At 48.7% G+C, this 23762-nt stretch overlaps 1 protein-coding gene across 1 annotated transcript in view; it reads right to left on the bottom strand.

Moving 5' to 3' along the window:
* Positions 1-662: 662 nt before the first annotated feature.
* Positions 663-23762, bottom strand: part of LOC119937598 (WD repeat-containing protein on Y chromosome-like) — a 43099-nt gene continuing 19999 nt past the window's right edge. Inside the window, exons 6-16 of the mRNA XM_038757147.1 lie at positions 22340-22380; positions 21808-21945; positions 18207-18392; positions 16031-16222; positions 15024-15296; positions 13717-13881; positions 10131-10303; positions 6182-6366; positions 3948-4093; positions 2515-2664; positions 663-1772 (exon numbers count right to left, since the gene is read on the bottom strand). Of these exons, the coding sequence (XP_038613075.1) occupies positions 1449-1772; positions 2515-2664; positions 3948-4093; positions 6182-6366; positions 10131-10303; positions 13717-13881; positions 15024-15296; positions 16031-16222; positions 18207-18392; positions 21808-21945; positions 22340-22380 (1973 nt within the window). The 3' untranslated portion in view covers positions 663-1448. The remainder of the gene's footprint in view (positions 1773-2514; positions 2665-3947; positions 4094-6181; positions 6367-10130; positions 10304-13716; positions 13882-15023; positions 15297-16030; positions 16223-18206; positions 18393-21807; positions 21946-22339; positions 22381-23762) is intronic.

Genomic DNA, 23762 nt, shown 5'->3' with positions numbered 1-23762 from the left:
AGGCCCAGTCTCAATCCACTAGGCAAAGCTGCTTCTCTGGCAGTTTCCCTGGCTTCCCCTTCTGAGGCATCTACAACCACAGGCAAGTCTCCAAACTCAACCATGGTGACAACAAGCCAACAACACCAGCTGGTCTCGGGGACAAGAAGCCTTGCTGATCTCTCCTCTGCTGGCTACTCTTGACCTGACATGGAATAAGACACACGTGATCTGGGGCCATCTTCCCTTCAGCAAATCTACACGCTTCCCAACTCTTCAAGGAGGCTTTGGTGACCTCAGATATACACGACCAAAGGCAGACAGCGTCTCCCCGGACAGAGCGTCCACATCAAGAAAACAGAGCGGCATTACGGGAAATTGGAGAATGCTCCTGAACGCACTTATTCCCTTTCCTTACCAATTCCCCGAGCGCTCACCCACCCACCGGATCCTCCAGGTGGGAAACCCCCTCGGCATCCCACCCCTGGGGTCAGGAAAGGCATTCAAATAGATTTAAGGAAAAAAAAACCCAGGGACTGAGGGGCACCCCTGGTGACGACCTGCAATTGTCCAATTATGCGGTTATCCATCAAGTGCAGATTACTGGGTAATTGACGTCAAAGACACTATGATTTTACCTGATACCTAAATATTAAAAAAAAAACAAATCCTGTAAACTCAGGGTCTTTTTCAGCAACTGGTATTATTTAGCTCCAGTGTGAAAGAGGGAGAAAAATGTGCAAGTTCTTCATTAAAAATACATCTATGCATTTTGCCAGAAGCCTTAAGGGCAAGATTACACTATTGATTTAGAGCAAGCGTGTGGTGCTTCAGAGGGTAAGGGAGTGGACCATGCTTGAGAAGTGAAATTCCCCAAGCACCCGCTCTCTCCCTTCGCTAACTACAGAAATGAACCAGCTTCACAATCCAACCTAAGGGCGGCCCTACAGAGAGATGATCTAGTACAGGCGAATTCCACCGACCCACCCTCATCGTCCCTGCCACATCCCTCCTGAAGAAGAGACTCCTCGATCCGTTTCTAAAACCTCGGCAAGCTCTCAGCCGAGGCTGTTAGAAAGGAAGGAGACGTGGCAGGATCAGAACACCAGCCTTGAAATAAACAAACCCAGAGGCTCCCGATCTCTCTAATGGAATCAAGTTTCCAGAGTAGGGTCTGAGGTCCAGGGATCCGCAATTCGGAGATGGGCTTTGCGGCCCTTTCAGAATCATTCTTAAACCCTGACTTTAAATGCTTTCGATGAGGGACGGAAGACCTCTCTGGTCACTAGCTCTACAACTAATCTCACAGAATGGGCATCCAAAAACTAGATCCAAGTTCAAGTGCATCAGAAACTCATTGGGTGTTGTTTGAAGACAGCTCCCCACTACACCAGCCCAGGCCTGATGTAATAATAATTAAAAAAAGTTCCCATTTCTATGCCAGCTCCATCGGAGGATGAGACAATCGCTTAGGCCTTCCGGTTATGAGCTGTGATGTCTGGAGAGATTCTCTCCCTCTGACCCTTCCCGCCCCCCGGGCCTCTCAGAGCAGAGCCCTGCACTTGGATCATCGCAGGTGGTTCAATCTTGCTCTGTCGACTGACGGGGGAAATGAAGGGGTTTTCGTTGGCGTCTCCTCCTCCGTGCTTGGCACCGGGCTCCTCCTCTTCCTCTCTCTCTGGAAAGGAGAGATGCAGGTCTCTCAGGTCTGATTCGGCCAGGCTGGTGAGGCCCCGGTTCAGCATTCGGGAGCTCACGGGCAGGTCCCTGGGGAAGGCAGGCCCCTCCATCTCCTGTGGGATGGGGGAAAAGAGGGAGTCAGGGCTCACCCAGCCACACGGGTGACCTTCCCGCCAGCCCTTCCCACGCACGGATTGGGAGCCCCCGCCGTGGGCAGCAAGACCTAACGGGGAGGGCATGGGACTGTGAGTCAGGAGACCCGAATTCTAATTTCCGCTCTGCCACTGCCCTGCTGTGTGACCTTAGGCAAGTCATAACCTCCCTGGGTCTGTTTCCTCTGCTGTGAAATGAGGGTAAGCCAAATAATAATAGTAATAATCATCATTGTTATGGCATTTGTTAAGCATTTACTATGTGCCAGGCACTGTACTGAATGCTGGTGCTCCCTCCTCCCTCCCTTTGCATGGCGTGGGAAATCGATGCCCAGAACCATTCACCTGAATGGCCGACGATCATCATTTTGGAAGGGCTTAGTCAGGTAGCAGAGAGAGGACAGGGGTCTGTGATGCTGGGGGAGTAGGATACATTACTGACTGACCTAAGTCATGGTGCTTCACTCCATCTAATGTGGGTTGGTGCATTCAACGACACGTGAAATTCCCTATAACATTGCTACTTGGTAGAGCCACACTCTTCTGGGCTGTAAATTCACTGTGGGCAGGAAATGTGGCTTTTAAAGTAATTTTGGTACTCTTCCAAGAGGTTAGTACAGTGCTCTGCTCAATAAATATGACTGCCTGACTGACTAGGGCAGGGGAGGGCTCGGGGTGGCAGGGCAGGGAAGGGCATACTCACTGGAGTGGTCAGAGCATGAAAAGGGGAACAGATCTGGCCAAACTGCAAGAGCTTGTGGACGTCGATATCCCCAAACAGACATCGGCGTTCCCTCCTGCCGGAGATCCTTTTCTTCAGACGGGCATCCAGGGAGTGCTGGAAAGGGCCCTGCTGAGTGGGACAGAAGACGGGACACGTGAAGGCCCTCACACATCACATCAAACCACATCTCGAAGGCCCTGCTGGGGCCTCTAGTCCTGTTTGTTCGAGGGCCACGTGAGTTTCCCTCAGGAGAGACTGGGTCCCCAAGGGGCTCCGGGGGGACGTGACTCTGGTCCACTTGATGCCGCACCAGTCCCCGAGGGGACGGTGGGAAGGTTTACTGGCCCAGCCCGGCCTCCCGCAACCCCGTCACCCTCCCGGCCAACTGGAGTCCCTCTTACTAGAGGGTTGGGCTCCCCTCAGGTGCCAGAGGTGGCAGAGATCCCTTTGTAAGCTGTGTTCTGATTGGTGGTCAGGGCGGGGGTGAGGGATGCTCTTGAGGCCCTTTCAGGTGTGGGTTTGCAGGCTTCCTCCCTGAAGCCCGTCTCTAGCACCGTTACTGTGTCTCCTACTCCAACCCAGACTGCACACTCTGCTCCTCCAGCACCAGCTTATTCGCTAAACCCTGATCTTGCCTATCTCGCTGCTGATCACTTTCCCACATCCTCCCCCCGGCCTGGAACTCTCTCCCTCCCAGTGAGCGCTCAGTACATACGATTAAATTGAGGCCTTCCCTGATGAACTCCTCTTTTCACCCAGCTCACTCTCCCTCCTGCAGTGTCCATGGACTTGGACCTGTGACCTTTGCCTAACTGCACAACCCTTACGTACATATGTTTAAATTATATGTTTTAAATTATTTATTTACATTAACATCCATCTCCCCTTCTAGTCTGTAAACTCGTTATGGTCAGGGAACGTGTCCACTAAATCTGTTGTACTCTTCCAAGCCCTTAGTAATAATAAGGATAATAATAATGGTGGCATTTGTTAAGTGCTTACTATGTGCAAAGCACTGTTCTAAGCACTGGGGGAGATACAAGGTGATCAGCTTGTCCCACGTGGGGCTCACAGTCTTAATCCCCATTTTTTACAGATGAGGTAACTGAGGCTCAGAGAAGTTAAGTGATTTGCCTAAGGTCATACAGCAGACGTGGTGGAGCCGGGATTCGAACCCATGACCTCTGACTCCCAAACCCGTGCTCTTTCCACTGAGCCACGCAGTGCTCTACACTTAGTAAGCACTCCATAAATACCACTGATTGATTCACAGTTGTGCCTCCGTGTCTCCACTGCTCTCCTCCCACAGCCATTCCCGGGCAGGAACAGAGGAGTTGGTGTGGAGGTGACTCAGGAAGGAGTCCACCTCCCCGTTTCCAATATTTGGGTGGGGAGGGGGTTGGGGGACTCACCAGGTGCTCGCTGAGGTTGCAGTGGCTACTGCTACTTTTGAGCAGGGAGGCTGAATCCGGGCTGAGAGTCTCAGTGTCAAGGAGTCCCTTACTTGGTGATGTGAGTTCCTGAAGGAGAGCTCCCAGGTGGAGAGACAATTCGCCATCTGTTCAAACGAAACTCAGTCATTCATTCAGACATATGTATTGAGCATTTACTGTATGCTGAGCACTGTACTAAGCACTTGGGAGAGAACAATATAACAATCAACAGACGCATTCCCTGCCCACAAAGGGCTTACAGGAGAGGGGAAGACAGACATTAATAAAAATAAATTACAGAAACAGCAGGAGAGGTTACATTCCTTGCAGGTGGGGTCCAATAAGCAGACACATTCTTTGCCCACAGTGAGCTTACAGTTTAGAGGGGGAGACAGATATTAATATAAATAAACTGGAGCTATGTGCATGAGTGTTGTGGGGCCGGGAGGAGGGATGAATAAAGGGAGCGAGTCAGGGTGACGCAAAAAGGAGTGGGAGAAGAGGAAAGGAGGGCTTTGTCAGGGAAGGCCTCTTGGAGAACTGCCTTCAATAAGGCTGTGAAGAGAGGAGAGTTAGACGAAATAAAGATAGTCGAGATTGGGGCAATGTTTTCGAAAGCCCCCGGACCTGGATGTGTCACGAGCCAGTGGAGGTAGGCTGAAGCAAACAATTATAGGAGGACTGTGGGTAAAGGGAGCATTGCCCAACTGAGTCTGTTCCTCAGCAGGCAGGCCTGTTCCCCGGGGACAGGAGAGGGAGGTGGGGTGACGGGCCCGTGGCTGACAGAAGAAACCCCAATGGCCACCGAGCTTCCTGTTAAAGGAAGCGCAGCCCGCCAGTTAGGCCGTTTTTCCAACCACACGCCGGTGTCACCGAGTTGGGCCTGGGACAGCGCCAGGCCCGTGGGTGGATCCCACGGCCCTCCCTCCCCTACGCGTCTCCACCCGTGAGCCCAGGCAGCCCGGAAGCTTTACCGCAGACTGTGAACCGTTGGATCGGGAGCACATTCTGAGCGCCCGCTGTGAGGTGAGTACTGAACTAGGAGATTGGCAGTAATAATAATAATCGTCGAATTTGATAAACGATTACACTGTACTAAGTGCTGGGGTAGACAGAAGATAATCAGGTTGGACACAGTCCCTGTCCCACGTAGGGCTCACAGTCTTAATCCCCATTTTACAGATCAGGTTACTGAGGTGCAGAGAACACATGTTCTAAAAGCTGGGGTAGATACAAGTTAACTACGTCGGACACAGTCCCTGTTCAGCATGCGGATCACAATCTAAGTAGGAGGGAGGAACAGGAAAACTGAGGCCTCGAAAAGTTAAGTGATTTACCCAAGGTTATACAGCAAGCATTTGGCAGGTGCGGAATGAGAACCCAGGTCCTGACTCCCAGGGACGTGCTCTTTCCACTAGGCCATGCCGCTCCAGGACATCGCCACAATTTCTGGCTCCACCTTCTGTAACCCCGACTCCCTCCTCCAGCAGGGAAAAGCGATCCGGGTGGAGCCTATCACAACTGGGCTCATTTTGGGAGCAGCTCTTACCTGGAGAAGCAGTGAGCCCTAGTGGAAAAAGCCCAGGACCGCGAGTCAGGAGGCCTGAGTTCTAATCTCAACTCTGTCACTAGACAGTTGAATGACCTCAGTTTCTTCATCGGTAAAATGGTGATGAAATACCCTGCTTTAGACTGTGAGCCCCACGTGGGACAAGGACTGCTTGATGTTATTTCTTTATTTTCTTTCATTATGGCATTTCTATGAGTCAAGGACTGGGGTCGGCACACATTTATCAGTTTGGACACAGTTCTGACTGGACTGTATTTACCCCAGAGCTTAGCATGGGAGCCCGAGCTTGGGAGCCAGAGGAGCTGGGTTCTAATCCCAGCTGCACCCCTTGTATGGTGTGGGACCTTGGGCACGTCACTTAACCTGTCTGTGCCTCAGTTATCTCATCTGTAAAATACGGATTCAGTACCTTTTTTCCCTCCTACTTACACTGCGAGCCCCATGAGGGACCTGTTGAACTTCTATCTACCCTGGCACTTAGTACAGTGGTTGACATTTAGTAAGGCTATAACAAATACCACAATTATTATTATCGACTTGTACTTCCCAAGTGCTTAGTACAGTGCTCTGCACACAGTAAGCGCTCAATAAATATGACAATGCATGAATGAATTATTTTTAAAATGACTACAATTTTCATTACCTTTTGATTCTTTTCTTTGTTCTGATGTGCCAGTGGGAGTTCGCTCTTCACTGGTCTTTTTTCTCCCCATTCCATCTGGGATCCGGATAATGTCCTCGTGCCGGAGGGGCAGGTTGAGAGGTAAACAATGTTGCTCCCTCGATCTGCCTTTTTTCCCAAATTGTCCCGTCTTCTCACGAGAATCCCTGAGTGGAAAAACACTCTGAAAATCTACAATTCACCTACTCCAAAAGAAAACCCAGGCAGTGAAACTGAAGCTATATACACCGATGGGAAATGCCCACATAAACCAATCAATGAATCAATCACACTTATTGAGAGCTCACTGTGTGCACTGTATTAAGCAGTTGGGAGAGTACAATATAACAGAGTTGGTTGATATGCTTCCTTTCTACAATGAGCTTATGGTCCAGATGGGGAGGACAATCTAGAAAGGGGAGAACTCCACACTTAAGACAATCACCTTTTCTGTTCTGGAAAAAAAGCAGGCCCTGTGACTTCTCTCCAGTAAAAGTATCACCAGTGGATGAAAAAGTCCTCTCCTGCTTCAGTTGGTCAGTTAGTCAGTCAATCATATTTACTGAGCACTTACTGTGTAAGTTTCTTTTTCCACAGGGCCCACCCAGGGCCTTACCTTTAGTAATTTAAATCTGCTCTCTGCTTATCTCCAGAACTGTGGTCAGCACTCTGGGGCAAATGGGGTTTTGACAAAGACAAATATTTGGATGAAATGTGAACAGATCTCTCAGCAAATTGCCAATTTACTCACTGTCCATTGGCTCTTTAATGCAGAGGGCTCCTTGTTCTAAGACTGTGAGGGGGGGATGGGAGGCTGGCTGACACCCACACATCTTTAGAGAGCCCATCGTGGCAATAATAGTAAGAATGGTATTTATTATTAACATTAATAGTAATAATAATAATAATGGCATTTGTTAAGTGCTTACTATGTGCAAAGCACTGTTCTAAGTGCTAAGGAGGCTACAAGGTGATTAGGCTGTCCCATGGGGGGCTCACAGTCAATCCCCATTTTACAGATGAGGTAACTGAGGCCTAGAGAAGTGGCTTGCCCAAAGTCACACAGCTGACAATTGGCTGAGCTGGGATTTGAACCCATGACCATCAACTCCAAAGCCTGTGCTCTTTCCACTGAGACACGCTGCTTTTCTATTTGTTATTGCATTTACTATGTGCCAAGCAGGGTTCTAAGTGCTGGGCAAGAACTTTGCTTCCCAAACTCACAAAGATGACACTTTTTTTAAAAGTATCTGTTAAGCACTTACTACGTACCAACCACTGTACTAAGGACTGAAGTAGACATAAACCTATCTGGTGAGACCCTGTCCCTGATCCACACGAGACTCACATTCTTAATCTCCACTGAACAGATGAGGGAACTGAGGCACAGAGAAAACAAGTGACTTGTCCAAGGTCACGCAGCTGACACGTGGTGCAGCCAAAGGATATGTGCCCATCTGGTTGACTGGAATAATATGTTCCAGTCTTGCTATGTTTCTGCTCCTATGTGCCGCCGACAGTGACACAGACAAGAGGGAACGTTCCCTTGTTCTCGGAAAGTGAGGGCCAAAGAGGTTTAGGTTGGGAGCAGCCAGAGAAAGGGTGTACTCCTGCATCATACCCAAATTTCAAATTTTCTTGAGGGTGGGATGAAAGAGGGGCAGGGGTTTTAGTGGTGGGCATGAGAGCAGGTGGGAAGGGGACAGACTTCAAAGAGCTCACAACCCAGAAAAATCACCATTTTAAGCTCCTCCTCTAAACCGTAAGTTCATTGTGTGTGGGGAGGATGTCTGTTTATTGTTGAATTGTACTCTTCCCAGAGCTTAGTATGGTGTTCTGCATACAGTAAAAATAAAAACAATTGACTGCCTGAGTCTGTTCAACTCTGGTAAGAAGCTCTCAGATTTGTCAGACACCTGTGATGGGGGACTTTCTCCCTGCCTCACTTTCTCCATTTTTTTTTCTCTCTTTAGTTGGTATTTGTAAAGCACTTACTATGTGCTGTGCATTTTATTAAGTGCTGGGGTAGATAGAAGCTAATAGGCTTGGACAAAATCTCTGTCCTACATGGGGGTCACACTCAATCTCTATTTTACAGATGAGGTAAACAAGGCACAAAGGAGTGAAGTGGCTTGCTTGAGGTCACACAGCAGAGGAGTCTGACAACCAGCGTGACCAAGTAACTAGAGCATGGGCCTGGGCGTCAGAGGACCTAGGTTCTATCTAATCCCAGCTCCACCACTTTCTGCTGTGGGACCTTGGGCAAGACACTTCACTTCTCCATTATCTCAGTTACTTCATCTCTAAAACGGGGATTAAGACCGTGAGCTGTACGTGCGACATGGACTGTGTTCAAACCTGCTTAGCTTCAAACTACCCCAGTGCTTAGTACAGGGCCTGATGCATAGTAAGCACTTAACAAGTACTATGGGGGAAAAAAAAGAGGCAGAGAAGGGATTAGAAGCCAGGTACTCTGACCTTCAGGCCTGTGCTCTTTCCACTAGGCCACTCTACTTTCTCCCTCTCTGCCGCCCTCTTTTCCTCCCTGTTCTGGTCCTTCTCACTCCCTTATTCATGTAGACGCCCCTGAACTTTGAGTCTTTACTTTAAAGGGAAAGAGATAAATTACCCAGAGATCCCACGGGTAGCGGGTTTTTTCTTCAGACAGGGCAGTCTCCCCTGAGAGAATCCAGGCTGACTCATTTTCCTGGAGGGTTCAGGATCTAGCCTTGGATTTCCCAGGCCCTTCGCTTGCCTTTTGGGATGATTACAGCCTCCTCTATATCTTTCCTTCAGCCTAGTGTTACTGGATTGATGGCCTCTGGGGCCCAGGGCACCCCAGTCATTGTGATGGGCCCAGAATGTTGGGGACAGATTCTAAGGAAGCCTCCCAGCTGGGGAGCTTCACCCAGGGAAAACCAGTATGGCCTAATGGGAAGAGCTCAGGCCTGGGAATCAGAGGACCTCAGTTCTAATACCCACTTCGTCACTTGTCCGCTGGGTGACCTTGGAACAGGTACTTTACCTCTCGGCCTCGGTTAACTCACCTGTAGAACACTGGCCTGACAGCTAGAGGGGCCTGGGTTCTAAGCCCAGCTCTGCCACTTGTCTGCTGTGTGACCTTGGGTAAGTTACTTCACTTCTCTCTGCCTCAGTTAACTCATCTGTGAAATGGGGATTAAGACTGTGAGCCCCATGCGCGTCCAACCCGATGACCCTGTATCTACCCCAGGGCTTAGAAGAGTGCTTGACACATAATAAGTGGTTAACAAATACCAATATTATTATTATTATTATTATGAATAATAAAATGGGGATTAAGACTGTGAGCCCTATGGGGTCTGAGGACTTTGTCCAATCCAATTGCATCTACCTGATGCTTAGTACAGTGCCTGACACATAGTAAGCACTTAACAAATACCATCAAAAAAACAAACTCCAGAGCAGGTCACAGCTGTCCTCTGTTCCCACATCAATTTACCCGCTGTGATGGATGCCATTTCCCTGAGTTAGCCTGTTGTATACCACAACCGCCAATGACCACACCCAATCCTGATTCTCCTCCCCAAAGGGCAAAACTAAAGAGAAACAGTGAGTTATAGTGGGTAGAGCATAAGCCTGAGAGTCTAAAGGTCATGGGTTCTAATTCCAGCTCAGCATCTTGCCTGCTGTGTGACCATGCGTAAGTCCCTTCACTTCTCTGGGCCTTAATTCCCTCACCTGTAAAATGGAGATTAAGATTGTGAGACCCATGTGGGACAGAGACTGGGTCCAACCTGATGAGGTTGTATCTACCTTAGCGTTTACTCTGCTTGACACAGAGTAAGTGCTTAACAAATACCATCATTACTACATGAAAGGATTCCAGTTCCCCGAAACCTCATCTCCCATTCCAAGTCAGAGCCAAGGCCGGGGCGGGTCGGGCACTTACTCGTGGGATGTGATGGTGGCCGGCAGGTTCCATTTCGGCCACTGCCCGAAGGTCCCCAAGGGCAGCCTGCCTGAGGTCGCGAGCTCAGTCGTCCGGTCCGAGGAGCCGCTCGGGACGTACTCCGTGCTCACCATTCGGTTGCTGTGGGTGGCATGGGGCTTCTGAGAACAGCCCTGAGGAGACACAAGTGGAGGGACACAGGGACCACTCGCTTGCGCCCCTGGAAACTCCGAGTGGGAAGAATCTGTTCCCTGTGGGCAAGGAATGTGTCTACCAAGCCTCTCCCAAGCGCTTACCACAGTGCACTCAATAAATACCACTCCCTGATTGATTGAAGGCAGGGATTATATCTCCGTGTTACAAATGAAGAAGCAGCATGGACCGGTGGAAAGAGTATGGGCCTGGGAATCAGAGACATTGGGTTCTAATCCCAGCTTTGTACTTGCCTGCCGTGTGACCTTGAACAAGCCACTTAAGGTTTCTGGCACTCAGTTTTCTCATTTGTAAAAGGGGGATTCAATACCTGTTCCCCCTCCTAATTAGGCTGTAGGTCCCACCTTGGGCAGGAACCGTGTCTGACCTGATTAATTTGTATCCAACCGAGTTTTTAGAACACTGCTTGGCACATAACAAGCACTTCCCAAATATAATAATAATAGTAATGATAAAATTAGGGTCAGTCACTTGTACCTGCTGGGAGAGGTCTCTTGATTTTTTTTTTTAATCCAACAATTGAGAAAGCAATATTTAGATTACTGCCCTATCTGGTGTGAGCTAACCAGCTGTAAACGGGCTAGTGTGTCAGAAGGCAGGAGGAAGGATTAGGGGAATCCATCTGCGGGAGAAAACAGAACAGATACAGTCTGTGGCTACTTTTCTGCCACAGGGCTCTCAACACAGTTAAGCCGGAAAGGCACTTGAGAAGGATGAATGACATCAGGGAACCCAAACAACTGCCGTATGGACACCCAGAAACCAGGAGGGCAGGGGAAACGTTTTACCATGACTTTTTACGTTTTAACATGACTCTACTCTGTTGTGTTGTGCTCTCCCAAGGGCTTAGTATACAGTGCACTGCACACAGTAAGTGTTCAATGACTACCACTGGTGATTTAAAGGGCGGCAGAAAAGTAGCCACAGATTGGAACTGTTCGGTTTCCTCCCTTAGATAGATTCCCCTAACCCTTCCACCTGCCTTCTGATACACTAGCCCGTTTACAGCTAGTTGGATCACACAAGATAGAGCAGGAGTCTAAATACTGCTTTCTCGATTGTTGGGATTAAAAAAAAAATCAAAATCCATAAGCAACTCTGAAAGAGAACTCTCCCAGTAGGTACAAGTGACTGACTCTAATTTAAATTGATGAACCGAAGCCTTAGACGATACTGTGTCCTAGGTGAAAACTGGGAGTTAAAGGTCCAAGACCAGCCAGGGTGGCTTACAGCTACCAAGACTTTCTGGAAAAACACACCCTAAGGAATGAGAGACGTGGAGGCTGAAGAGAAATCAGCACCAGGAAGGCAAGCCCCTTGTGAGAAGGGCATGTGTCTCATACTGTGTATTTTCCCAAGCGCTTAGCACAGTGCACCGCTCAGAGGGCTCTCAAATACCGCCACTACCTCATTTCCTCCACCTATCACTCCTGCTCAAACAATAGGCTGCTTGGATTTTCTCTCTTTTATTCAACCTTGATTCTCCTTTCTTTACTACCAGGCTACCAACTCCGATAGATTGTATTTTGCAGTTTTTTGCGGTATTAAGCGCTTATTGTGTGTCAAATACAGTTCTAAGCACTAAGGAAGATAGACATCAATTAGGTTGGATGCAGTCCCTGTTCTGCATGGGACTCAATCTAAGTAGGAGAGAGAACAGGAGGACTGTGGCCCAGAGAAGTGAGGTGACCTGCCAAAGAACACACAGCAATCAGTTGGCAGAGCTGGGATCAGAAGCCAGGTCCTCTGATTCCCAGGACCATGCTCTTTCTGCTAGGCCATGCTGCTTCCCCTAAGTGCTTATAACATAGTAAGTGCTCAATAAATGCCAACGATTGATCATATCGGCTTCCCAGGTAAGAACTAACGGAAAGACATTTTTCAAAACATCCCATGCCTCGTTTTCAGTGGACAGTCTTATATCCTTGGGCCTATTCTCCTAGCAAAGGGGAAGAGAATTAAGCCCCATCTTAGAATTAGAGGTCACACAGCTATTCGTTATTATTATTATTATTATCATAATTATTATTTAAAAATAATTTCATCAGAAATGTTATCACAATATAGATATTTTTATAAATAGTAAATAGTGATGAGTGGTGTTCAGTAAACACCAGTGACGATAATACTAATAGCATTTCTTAAATGCTTACTCTGTGACAAGCACTGCGCTAAGTGCCAGGGTAGATTTATGATTATTAACTAATCATCATCAAATCTCTAAACTGTAGGTGAATGTGGGCAGGGAATGTGTCTGTTTACTGTTATATGCTATTCTCCCAAATGCTTAGCACAGTGTTTTGCACGCAGTAAGTACTCAGATGTGATTGAATGAATAGTATTTGAGTGCTTACTGTGTGCAGGATACTAAACGCTTGGGAGAGTACAATATAACAGAGTTGGTAGACATGTCCCCTGCCCACAAAGAGCTTACAATCTAGAGGAGGAGCGGACACAGTCTCTCCTGTCAAACTAAGAGGTACGGCGAGCAGATAAAATAATAACGGCATTTATTAAGTGCTCACTATTTTGTAGGCTCTGAGGCAAAAACAAAGATGCACAAGGGACTCACGATCTCTTATTCCCTTAGCACTGCTGAGGAAACTGAGTTGCAGAGAAGCTAAATGACTTGCCCAAGTTCACACAAGACGCAAGTAGAGCTGGGACTCCCAACTTGCAATTCTGTGCTCTCTGCTTGAAGCTTGGTAACTCGCTGTGACCCAGAAATCCTGACAGAAGAGTGACGTCAGGATTCCTTCCCTCAGTGCTTGCTACCGACTCCAAATGGTCTCCACTAATTCAGGCCAAGATAAAGCTACTAAATGGTTGCACAGTTTTGACTAGCAAGATTTGCTGTCTGAGAGCTAGAACACTCTCAAATAAAACTGTGCACAGGCGGCAAATATATTTCTCCACTTTCAAATTCTTCCCACAACCTGCCTACACAAACACACTCCAAGCTTTTCACTCTAGCTCTCCGCTCTTTCCGTTAAATGATATTTGTTAAACACTTACTATGTGCCAGGCACTGAACTAAGCCCTGACGTAGATACAAGGTAATTGGGTTGGACACAGTCCGTGTCCCCACACGGGTCACACAGTGCCCATTTCACAGATGAAGGAACTGGGGCTCACAGTCTTAATCCTCATTTGACAGATGAGGTAACTGAGGCACAAAGAAGTTAAGCGGCTTGCCCAAAGTCACACGGCTGACAATCGGCAGAGCCGGAATTTGAACCCACGAACTCTGACTCCAAAGCCCGGGCTCTTTCCACTGAGCCACGCTGCTTCTCCAGCGAGGAAGAGCCGATAGGGACGCAGACCCCCATCTCCCGCCAGACCGGACCCCCGTCCTGGTCGGCCTTCGTCCTACCTTGACGGTGCTGTTCCCCGTGGCTGTGACCAAGCTGTGATCTGATCCCTCAAGCGCCAAGCAGGCGAGAGCCTCCTCCCGAGGGGCATGCTTCGCCGGCAACTGCCTGGTGCCAGCCTCCGCATCCCAGGCTGCCAGCGTCGAGCCGCAACAACCCGTCACCACCTGGAAGGCCATGGGGTGACTGTGATCCCCACCACTCGGCAATGCGGAGGGGAAGGGGACGAGCCGGGGTGTTCCCTATCGTGCCTACCATCCAGGCTACAGGCCTACGATAACAGTGCTGCTTATTAACTGCTCGCTAGGTGCCTACCACTGTACTAAGTGCTGGGGGAAGATCACAACGTAATCAGATCGGACACAGTCCTTGTCCCGCAAGGATAGTCTAAGAGGGAGGGGCAACAGGTATGTATCGCCATTTTTCAGAGGGGGAAACTGAAGAACAGAGAGGTTAAGCGACTCGCCCAAGGTCACACAGCAGGCCGGAGCAGAGCTGCTCACAGTGCCGTGCTCTTTCCACCATGCCACATCATCTCACGGCTCAGAGGGAAGTTCTGAAGCTCCGTTTCCTTGCCGTAAAGAATGCAAGCTGGGAGACGCAGGCCGAGCAACTTGTCAGAGCCACCTGCCCGGCCTAACACCCTTTTTCCCAGCTCCCCTCCCATTTTTTAATAGTATTTATTACGCAGTTACTATGTGCCAGGCATTGTTATAAGTGCTGGGATAGATACAAGCTAATCAGGTTGGACACAGTCCAAGTCCCTCAAGGGGGTCACAGTCTTGATCTCTATTTTCCAGTTGAGGTAACTGAGGCACAGAGAAATGAAGTGACTTGATTAAAGTCACAGAGCAGACAAGCTGCAGAAGCTGGGACTAGAACCCATGTTCTGACTCTCAGGCCAGTGTTTTATCCTCTAGGCTGCTCTCCTTCTCCGGGGCCTGGCCCTCTCCCTCCCTACAGGACCAGGAAGCAAGCTCATTATGGTTCCAGTCCCCTACCGTGAGGCAGTGTGGTCTAGTGGAAAAATAGCCCGGGGCCTGAGAGTCAGAAGACCTGGATTCCAATCCCAGATCCATCAGTTTCCAGCTGTGTGACCTCGGGGAAATCACTCTGCCTCTCTGGGCCTCAGTTTCCTTCTCTGTAAAATGAGGATAAAATACCTATTTCTTCTTAGCCTAAGGGTTCCATGTGTCCCAGGGACTGGGTCTCATCTGGTTATCTTGCCTCCAACCCAGCGCTCAGCACAGAACCCATCTCCCAATAACCCCTCAATCAACACCACCGCCAACGTCATCACGGCCGTCACCTGGTGGGAGGTGGGGTTGTCGAGCACCCCAGAGAGCGGGGTCTGGCGGGTCCCGGGTGGGTCTCGGCGGAGGCGTCGTGCAGCGGCCCCCCTCAGCAGGCCGAGGCAGTCGGCGTAGGCCACGACGAGGAGCGGGGGCCGGGGCTGGGTGTCGCGCAGGAGCAGGAGCGGGAAGCGGGCCGGCTCGTGTCCTCGCCCGGCCCGAGCGCGGTCCGGGGGGAGCCTCACCGTCTGCAGGCAGGCCGAGGACCCTAGGGCCCATACCTTGAGCACCTGTGAACCACAGGAAAATAAATCCAGTCGCTTCCTTCTGCCCTGCCGCCCCTCCTCCCGAGTTGTCAAGGGAAGAGCCCCACTCCTCTGTGTGTTGAAGATGCCTCCCCCTGTCCGGCCCGGCATCTCCGAAGATAGCCTGGTGAAGCGTTTGGGGACTAAGTGCTGTGGAGGCTTCCGTCCAGAAGCCGTTGAGGGAGATATTCCCTGCCCAGGCTTCGGTTTGGGATAGTCTTCTTCTCCCCAGCTGCCCCATGCTAGCCCAATAAGGGGCAGTGATGGGCATTCTCCTAATCTCTCCCTAGCTGCCTGTACTTCCCAAGCGCTTAGTACAGTGCTCTGCACACAGTAAGCGCTCAATACAATTGAATGAATGAATGACCCTCTATGGGGCAGCAATGAACCTTCTCGGCACTTGCCCCTCAGTAGCCTTGTGGGGGGTAGCCATGAGGCTTCTCCCTGCCTGCCCCTCAGTAGCCGTTTATTTTTTTATAATGGCATTTATTAAGCCCTTACTAGGTGCAAAGCACTGTTCTAAGCGCTGGGGAGGTTACAAGGAGATCAGGTTGTCCCACGGGGGGCTCACAGTCTTAATCCCCATTTTACAGATGAGGGAACTGAGGCACAGAGAAGTTTAGAAGTCACACAGCTGACTACTGGCAGAGCCGGGCCAGCAATGGGCCAGCGAGGGGCCGGGAGGGACCAGGCGGGCCCTGGCCGTCGGGAAGACTCACCCCATCCTGGGAAAAGCTGAGCAGCTGGTCCCGGGACTGGAGGATGGCCACCCCCAGCACGGTCCCGGAATGTCCTCGGAGGACGGCGGTCGGCCAGCCAGGCACGTAGCGGTTCCAGAGGCGGACGGTGCAGTCGGACCCGCCGGTGGCCAGCAGGCTTTGGGGCTTGCAGTAGTCAAAGCACCGCACGCCCTAGGGACATCGACACAGCACAGCAATGAGGTGCGAAACCCCCTGCTCGCTCCTCCATCCGGCCGGGACCGGACAGGCCCCTTGGCCAGAGCCTGCCCCGCCCCAGGCCCCAGAGTGCAGCTGGACTGGTCAAAGCACTGACTGCCCAGGAGTCCATCCATCAAAGATACTGACTGACTGCTTACCATGTGCAGAGCACTGTAATAATAATAATAATAATAATAATGTCATTTATTAAGCGCTTACTATGTGCAAAGCACTGTTGTAAGCACTGGGGAGGTTACAAGGTGATCAGGTTGTCCCATGGGGGGCGCTCACAGTTTTAATCCCCATTTTACAGATGAGGTGACTGAGGCACAGAGAGTTAAGTGACTTGCAGCGCTTGGGAGAGTACAATACAATCGAGCTGGTAGACACGCTTCCCGACTTCAGGGAAGGTGTATCCTGACTCTGCCACTTGTCTGCTGGGTGACCCTGAGCAAGTCACTTCACTTCTCTGTGCCTTAGTTACCTCATCTGTAAAATGGGGATTGAGGCCATGAGCCCCACGTGGGACAGGGATTGTGTCCAACCCAATTTGCTTGTATCCACCCCAGCACGTAGTACAGTGCCTGGCACATAGTAAGCACTTCACAAATGCCGTAATTATTTTTTATTACTATTAGGGAGGCAGCATGGCCTAGTGAAATGAGCACGGGTATGGGAGTCAGAGGACTTGGGTTCTAAAACTGACTCTGCCACTTGCCTGGTATGTGACCTTGGACAAGTCACTTAACTATTCTGGACCTCAGTTTCTTCACCTGTAAAATGAGTTTTCAATATCTGTTCTCCGCCCGATTTACACTGTGAGACCCAAGTGTGAGCCCACTGTGGGGTAGGGACCGTCTCTATATGTTGCCAACTTGTACTTCCCAAGCACTTAGTACAGTGCTCTGCACACAGTGAGCGCTCAATAAATACGACTGAATGAATGAATGAAGCGGGACAGGAGTTATGATCGATCTGATTACCTTTTCTCTACTCCAGTGGTTCCGACAGTGCTTGACACCTAATAAGTGTTTAAAAATACCACAAAAAAGGGAGCATACAATCTAGAAAGATTTTTGATGTCTACTGCAAAGCTACATTGATTTTTATTATGTACTTTTCATTTAGCATCTTGTACAGTGTACTGTACCAAGTATGTGCTCAGTAAATGATATTGCAACTGCCACCACCACCACAACAACCACCGTCACCACTATCAAAACTACCACCACAACCATCACAACCACCATCACCATGGGAGCATTCTGAAGGTTTGAATAGGTGTCTATTGTTGCATTTTATTGTGGTCTGTTTATTGCTCTGCACATAGTAAGTGCTCAATAAATACTATTAACTGAACGAATGGGATGCCATTCAGTGGGATCAGCACCAAGTTGACAGTGGCTGAAAATAGTCAGCAGTCAATCCATGGTATCTGTTGAGAGTTTACTCTGTGCAAGACACGGCACTCTGTCTGGGGAAATTACTTGACGAGGTTTTCTTTTTGCACTAAACCCAAAACAGCCTTTTTCAGCTTGGCCTAATGATCAGTTGAGATTTGTTGGGACTTGGGAGGGGAGAGAAGAGAGAAAAAGAGAGAGAGAAGAGAGGAGAGAGAAGAAGAAAAGTAGTGTGGTCTAGTGGATAGAGCGCAGCCCTGAAAGTCACAAGGACCTGGGTTCTAATCCCAGGTTCTGCCCCTTGTCTGCTGTGTGACCTTGGGGAAGTCACTTCACTTCTCTCTGCCTCAATTCCCTCAACTGCAAAACGGGGATTAACACTGTGAGCCCCATGTTGGACAGGGGCTGTGGCTTACCTGATCACCTTGTATCTACTCCAGTGCTTAGTAGGGTGCCTGGCAAATAGTATGCGCTTGACAAATGCCATAATTATTGTTATTTCACACACATCAGGTTCAAGGTAGAAATGGGAGGGATTGGGGACAGCGGGATCCCACCTTCTTGATCTTCCATGTGTACGCGGTCCTCTTCTTCCAGAGGTCCACGATGACCACTGAGGCTTCCGAGCTCCTGGAGGAGGTGATGCATTGGTCTTCCGGGAGGTGCTGGATCTGGGAGATGGCTTCAGGATGCACACCCGACAGGTAGTAGTATCTCAGGAAACGGCCGTGCTCGCTGATATCCTGGCGGGAAGACAACCATGCCGAGAGTGAGCGAAGCCCTCTTCCCCTTCAGTGGGATTTACTGAGTGCTTACAGTGTGCAGAGCACTACACTTGGGAGGATATGATACAACAGAATTGGTAGACATGATCCCTGCCTGTCTGTCATAGTTACTCACTGAAAAGCAGCCTTGGGTGGCCCTGGGGCAAGGGGTCCCAGGAAAGCAATGGCCGAGATTGTGAGCTCCTGCTAGACCTGATTGGTTTTATCTTGTACTTGGCCACATGGTGTGCAGAAAAGAGAAAAACCAGAACTAATTAACCTGGGACTTGTGAACGATCTGTTCAGGGACCTCATCCTGTAGATGCCTAGTAAATACTTATCCAGACCTGCAATTAAACAGAAAAGCTACCAGCTCATATACTTTTGTGTGTATAAGTGTGCACTCAACTGTTCAATTTGCCCACTCTAACTGTAAATAGATTTACATTCTCTACCTACCCTTTAAAAGTACAAGTAGATGCACTATTTCTGGTTGGGCTAAAACTACAGTTTTATTTATATACATGCACATATCTTTATAGTAGTTAATAATAATAATAATGATGGCATTTATTAAGCGCTTACTATGTACAAAGCACTCCTCTAAGCGCTGGGGAGGTTACAAGGTGATCAGGTTGTCCCACGGGGGGCTCACTGTCTTAATCCCCATTTTACAGATGGGGTCACTGAGGCCCAGAGAAGTTTAGTGACTTGCCCAAAGTCACACAGCTAACTGGCAGAGCTGGGATTTGAACCCATGACCTCTGATTCCAAAGCCCGTGCTCTTTCCACTGAGCCACACTGCTTCTCTAAGCAATAGTTGTTCAAGTGCTTCTCTAGTAGTTGTTGAAGTGCTTACTATGTGACAGGCACTGGACTAAGCGCTTGGATAGATATAGGCTAATCAGGTTGGACCCAGTCCATATCCCACATGGAGCTCATGGTCTTAATCCCCGTTTTACAGATGAGGGAACTGAGGCACAGAAAAGTGAAATGACCTGCCCAAGGTCACACAGCAGACAGGTAGTGGAGTCGAGATAAGAACCCAGGTCCTTCTGACTCGCAGGCTTGTGCTGTTTCCACTAGACCACACTCCTTTTGGGCCTTCCTCAGTTGAACCCGTTCAAACTGCACATTTCTTGAGATGTTATTTCCTTGTCAGTTTGGGTTGGGGAAGTTCTCATTTTTAAGAGACACATTTCCATCCCATTAGGGGATTCAAAAGGACCTGGGTTCTAATTCTACCTCTGCCATGTGTCTGCTTTGGAACTTTGGGTGGGTCACTTCACTTCTCTGGGCCTCAGTTACCTCATAATAATAATAATAATGATATTTGCAGCGCTTAGAACAGTGCTCAGCGCTTAGAATAGTGCTTTGTACATAGTAAGCACTTAATAAATGCCATCATCATCATCATCATTAAGTGCTATGTGCCAAGCACTATTCTGAATGCTGAGGTAGATACAAGGTAATCAGGTTGTCCCACATGGGGCTCACCGCCTTAATCCCAATTTTACAGATGAGGTAACTGAGGCCCAGGGAAGTTAAGTCACTTGCCCAAGGTTACGCAGCAGACAAGTGGAGGAGCAGGAATTAGAACCCACGACCCCTGACTCTCAAACCCAGGATCTTGCCACTAAGCCAAGCTGCTTCTCCCAACTGCTGCTTTACCTCCTCTGTAAAATGGGGATTAAGAGTGTAGCTCCCTGTAGGACAGGGACTGTGCCCAACCTAATTAATTTGCCCAATTAATTAGACTGTGAGTCCACTGTTGGGCAGGGACCGTCTCTAAATGTTGCCAACTTGTACTTCCCAAGCGCTTCGTACAGTGCTCTGCATACAGTAAGCGCTCAATAAATACGATTGAATGAATGAATGAATTTGTATATACTCCAGTGCTTCAAACAGCTCTTGGCACATAGTAAGTGCTTGACAAGTACCAGCACCCTTCAAGTTAACAATCGTGCTCTTTGTTAAGTGCTTACCGTATCCCAGCAGTGTACTAGGCACTTGTGTAGAAACAAGAAAAGCAGAGAGGACACAATACATGGGACTCGCAATATACACCGGAAGGAGGGAGTACAGGTACTGCACCCCCATTTTCCAGAGGAGGAAACTGAGGCCCCAAGAAGTTGACTGGCACAGGGTCACTCAGTAGGAAAGTGACAGACCTGGGCCTCTGATGCCCAGGCCCGGGGTCTTTCCAGTAAGCCACATAGCTTCTCTGCCTAGTCTTAGCTTGGTTTCTTTTCTGTCTGAACTTGGTCCCACCAGCTTCCTTTTATTTCTTTGGATTTACAGAGAACGTTTAATCAGCAACAGACGTTTGCCGAGAACCCACCAGGAAACGGGGCTGGGCACTGCCCTTCCTGTGCCAACTCAATGCTTCATTGTAGAGTTTCTGAAAATCACCTCCTTTCCTTCCCTCCCCCGCCTCCCGTCACCCCATGGTGAAGGATGCTTCTTCCTGCAGGGTTGGCCAGGGCTGGGATCAATCAATCAATCGATCATATTTACTGAGCACTCACTGTGTATGCAGCATTGTACTAAGCGCCTGTCTCCCCCTCTCGACTGTAAGTTCATTATGGGCAGGGAACATGTCTGCTGATTCTGTTATCGTTTTCTCTCTCAAACGCTTAGTACAGTGCTCTGCATATAGTTAGCGCTCAACAGAATTCCACTGATTGATGGATTGGGAGGTTATGGGCTAGTGGGGAGAGTCAATAGGACCTGGGTTCTAATTCCTTCTCTGACACTTGTCTGCTGTGTGACCCTGGGCAAGTCGCTTACCTTCCCTGGGCCTCAATTACCTCATCTGTAAAATGGGAATTAAAACGGTGAGCCTCATGAGGGACAGGGACTGTGTCTAACCTGATTATCTTGTATCTACCTTAGCACTTAGAACAGTGCTTGTCACATAGTAAGCACTTAACAAATACCACTATTATTATTATTATTGCCCTAAGAGCTGGGGAAGATACAAGTTAATCAGATTAGTCACAGTCCCTGTTCCACATGTGGCTCATACTTTTAATCCCCATTTTACAGATGAGGTAACTGAGGCCCAAAAAAGTGAAGCCTCTTGCCCAAGATCGCACAGCAGACACGTGGTGGAGGCGGGATGAGAACCCGGATCCTTCTAACTCCCAAGCCCGTGCTCCATCCACTGAGCCACACTGCTTCTCTAAAAGTGATAGATTAACCGAAGTGAGTGCTCAATAAATACTACTGTCGCCACTACAGGGGGGCGGTGGTAAGAGATGTTAAGGGGGCAGGTTGTGTGAGAAAGAGGGAGTTGTGATGGTGTTCCCTGAGGGATTCGGGAAGCCCGTGGAGCAGGGAACGGCCCAGGTTGGAGCTCTGGAGGGAAGGAAGGAGCATCTGACCCCATCACCTGCATGAAGATTCCCGAGAGTCCAGACCGTTCCAGAAGCGACTTGTCAATCAAGCCCGAGAGAGGACGAAGAAACCAGAGAACGTTGACTCCCCCGTGGTCATCTCCCCAGAGCAGAAGGGAACGGCCATCCTCCGACTAGAGAAGCAGGAGAGAAATCAGTCAGCCATGCTATTCATTTGTGTTTTCTAATTTTTTGGTATGGGATCTGTTGAGCACTTACTATGTGTCAAACACCATTCTAAGTGCTGGGGGACGTACAATTGAATTAGGTGGGACACAGTCTCTATCTCACCTGGATAGGAGGGAAAACAGGAGAAATGACAGTCACCGTCTTAACCTCCATTTTAAGATGAGGTAACAGGCACAGAGAAGTGAAGTGACTCTTCCAGGTTCAGAAGAGTGGCAGAGCCAGGATTAGAACTCAGGTCCTCTGAGTCCCAGGCCTGGCCTCTTTCCACTAGACCACGCAGATGTGACTATACGGTGACGGATGTTAACTGATCTAACAACATAAAATCCTCATACTTACTTTATGCCAGTAGCACAAACATGTTGGAACATCGTTCAATCCTGCAGAAAGAGATCCACAATTATTTACAGTACTAGAATTTTTTTAACATTTTAAATCTTTATTGTAATTTATTAATATTAACCTCTTTGGAGACAGGGAACATGCCTAGCAATCCCGTTGCATTGTAATCCCCCAAGCTCTTTTTACAGTGCTCTGTATGCAGTAAGTGCTCAATGAATACTACTGTTTGATTTCAAGGATACGTGATGGGATGTGGATTATAATAATAATAATGACGGTATTTGTTAAGCGCTTACTATGTGTCAAGCATTGTTCTAAGCACCGGGGTAGATAGTAACAATAATAATGATGATGGCATTTATTAAGCACTTACTATGTGCAAAGCACTGTTCTAAGCGCTGGGGAGATTACAAGGTGATCAGGTTGTCCCATGGGGGGCTCACAGGCTTCAACCCCATTTTTCAGATGAGGTAACTGAGGCACAGAGAAGTTAAATGACTTGCCCAAAGTCAACCTGCTGATAAATGGCAGAGCTGGGTTAGTGTCACAGATCTAATGGATGGGAGAGGATGCTAATCTCAACAAATGATACTTGTCCTAGTTGTTAAGTGCTTATTGGGCACTACATTAATATGAATAAATAATTCATAATAAATAATTTAAAAGGTACGTACATAACTGCTGTGGCGTTGGGGATGGGGAGAATATCAAGTGTCCAAAAGGTCACAGATTGAGGTGCATAGACGATGCAGAATGGAAAGTGAAGCCGGGGAAAAGAGGACTTGATCGGGAAAGGTCTCTTGGAGGAGATGTGGTCTTAGGGAACTTCAGGCCCCACGTAGGGCTCACAGTCCAAGTAAGAAGGAGTACAGGTATTGGATCCCCATTTTACAGATGAGGCACCTGAGGCACCGAGGAGCTTAATGACTTGCCCAAGGTCACCCAGCAGGCCATTGGCGGAGGCGGTACTAAAACCTGGGTCCTCAGACTCTCAGGCCTGCTTTCCCTGGGTATTTTGAAAAAACAGAATGCAATTAGATCTGCCCCCTTTAAGCACTTGATATACAACTCAACACACAGCCCCACAACACTTATGTCCTGCTTTGTCTGAAGCTTTCGCGTCTTTTCCGTTCCACAGTGACTGCATGGACACATCTTTCCCAGAACGCCCCACCTCCATCGGCAATCACTTTGGTAGGGTATCCAGAGAGTTTTCTTGGTAAAAATCTGGAAGTGGTTTACCACCGCCTCCTTCTGTGCACTAAACAGTTCCTTCATCTGTAAAATGGGGATTAAAAGTGTGAGCCCCACATGGAACAACCTGATTACCCCATATCTACCCCAGCACTTAGAACAGTGCTTAGCACATAATAAGCACTTAACAAATACCATTATGATTATTATTATTAAACTTGAATCT

Source organism: Tachyglossus aculeatus, chromosome 15 (assembly GCF_015852505.1).
Source record: "Tachyglossus aculeatus isolate mTacAcu1 chromosome 15, mTacAcu1.pri, whole genome shotgun sequence".
In the NCBI taxonomy this organism is placed as follows: Eukaryota; Metazoa; Chordata; class Mammalia; order Monotremata; family Tachyglossidae; genus Tachyglossus; species Tachyglossus aculeatus.
The sequence above is the reverse complement of the archived record's forward strand: the minus strand, read 5'-3'. Positions and strand labels throughout refer to the sequence as shown.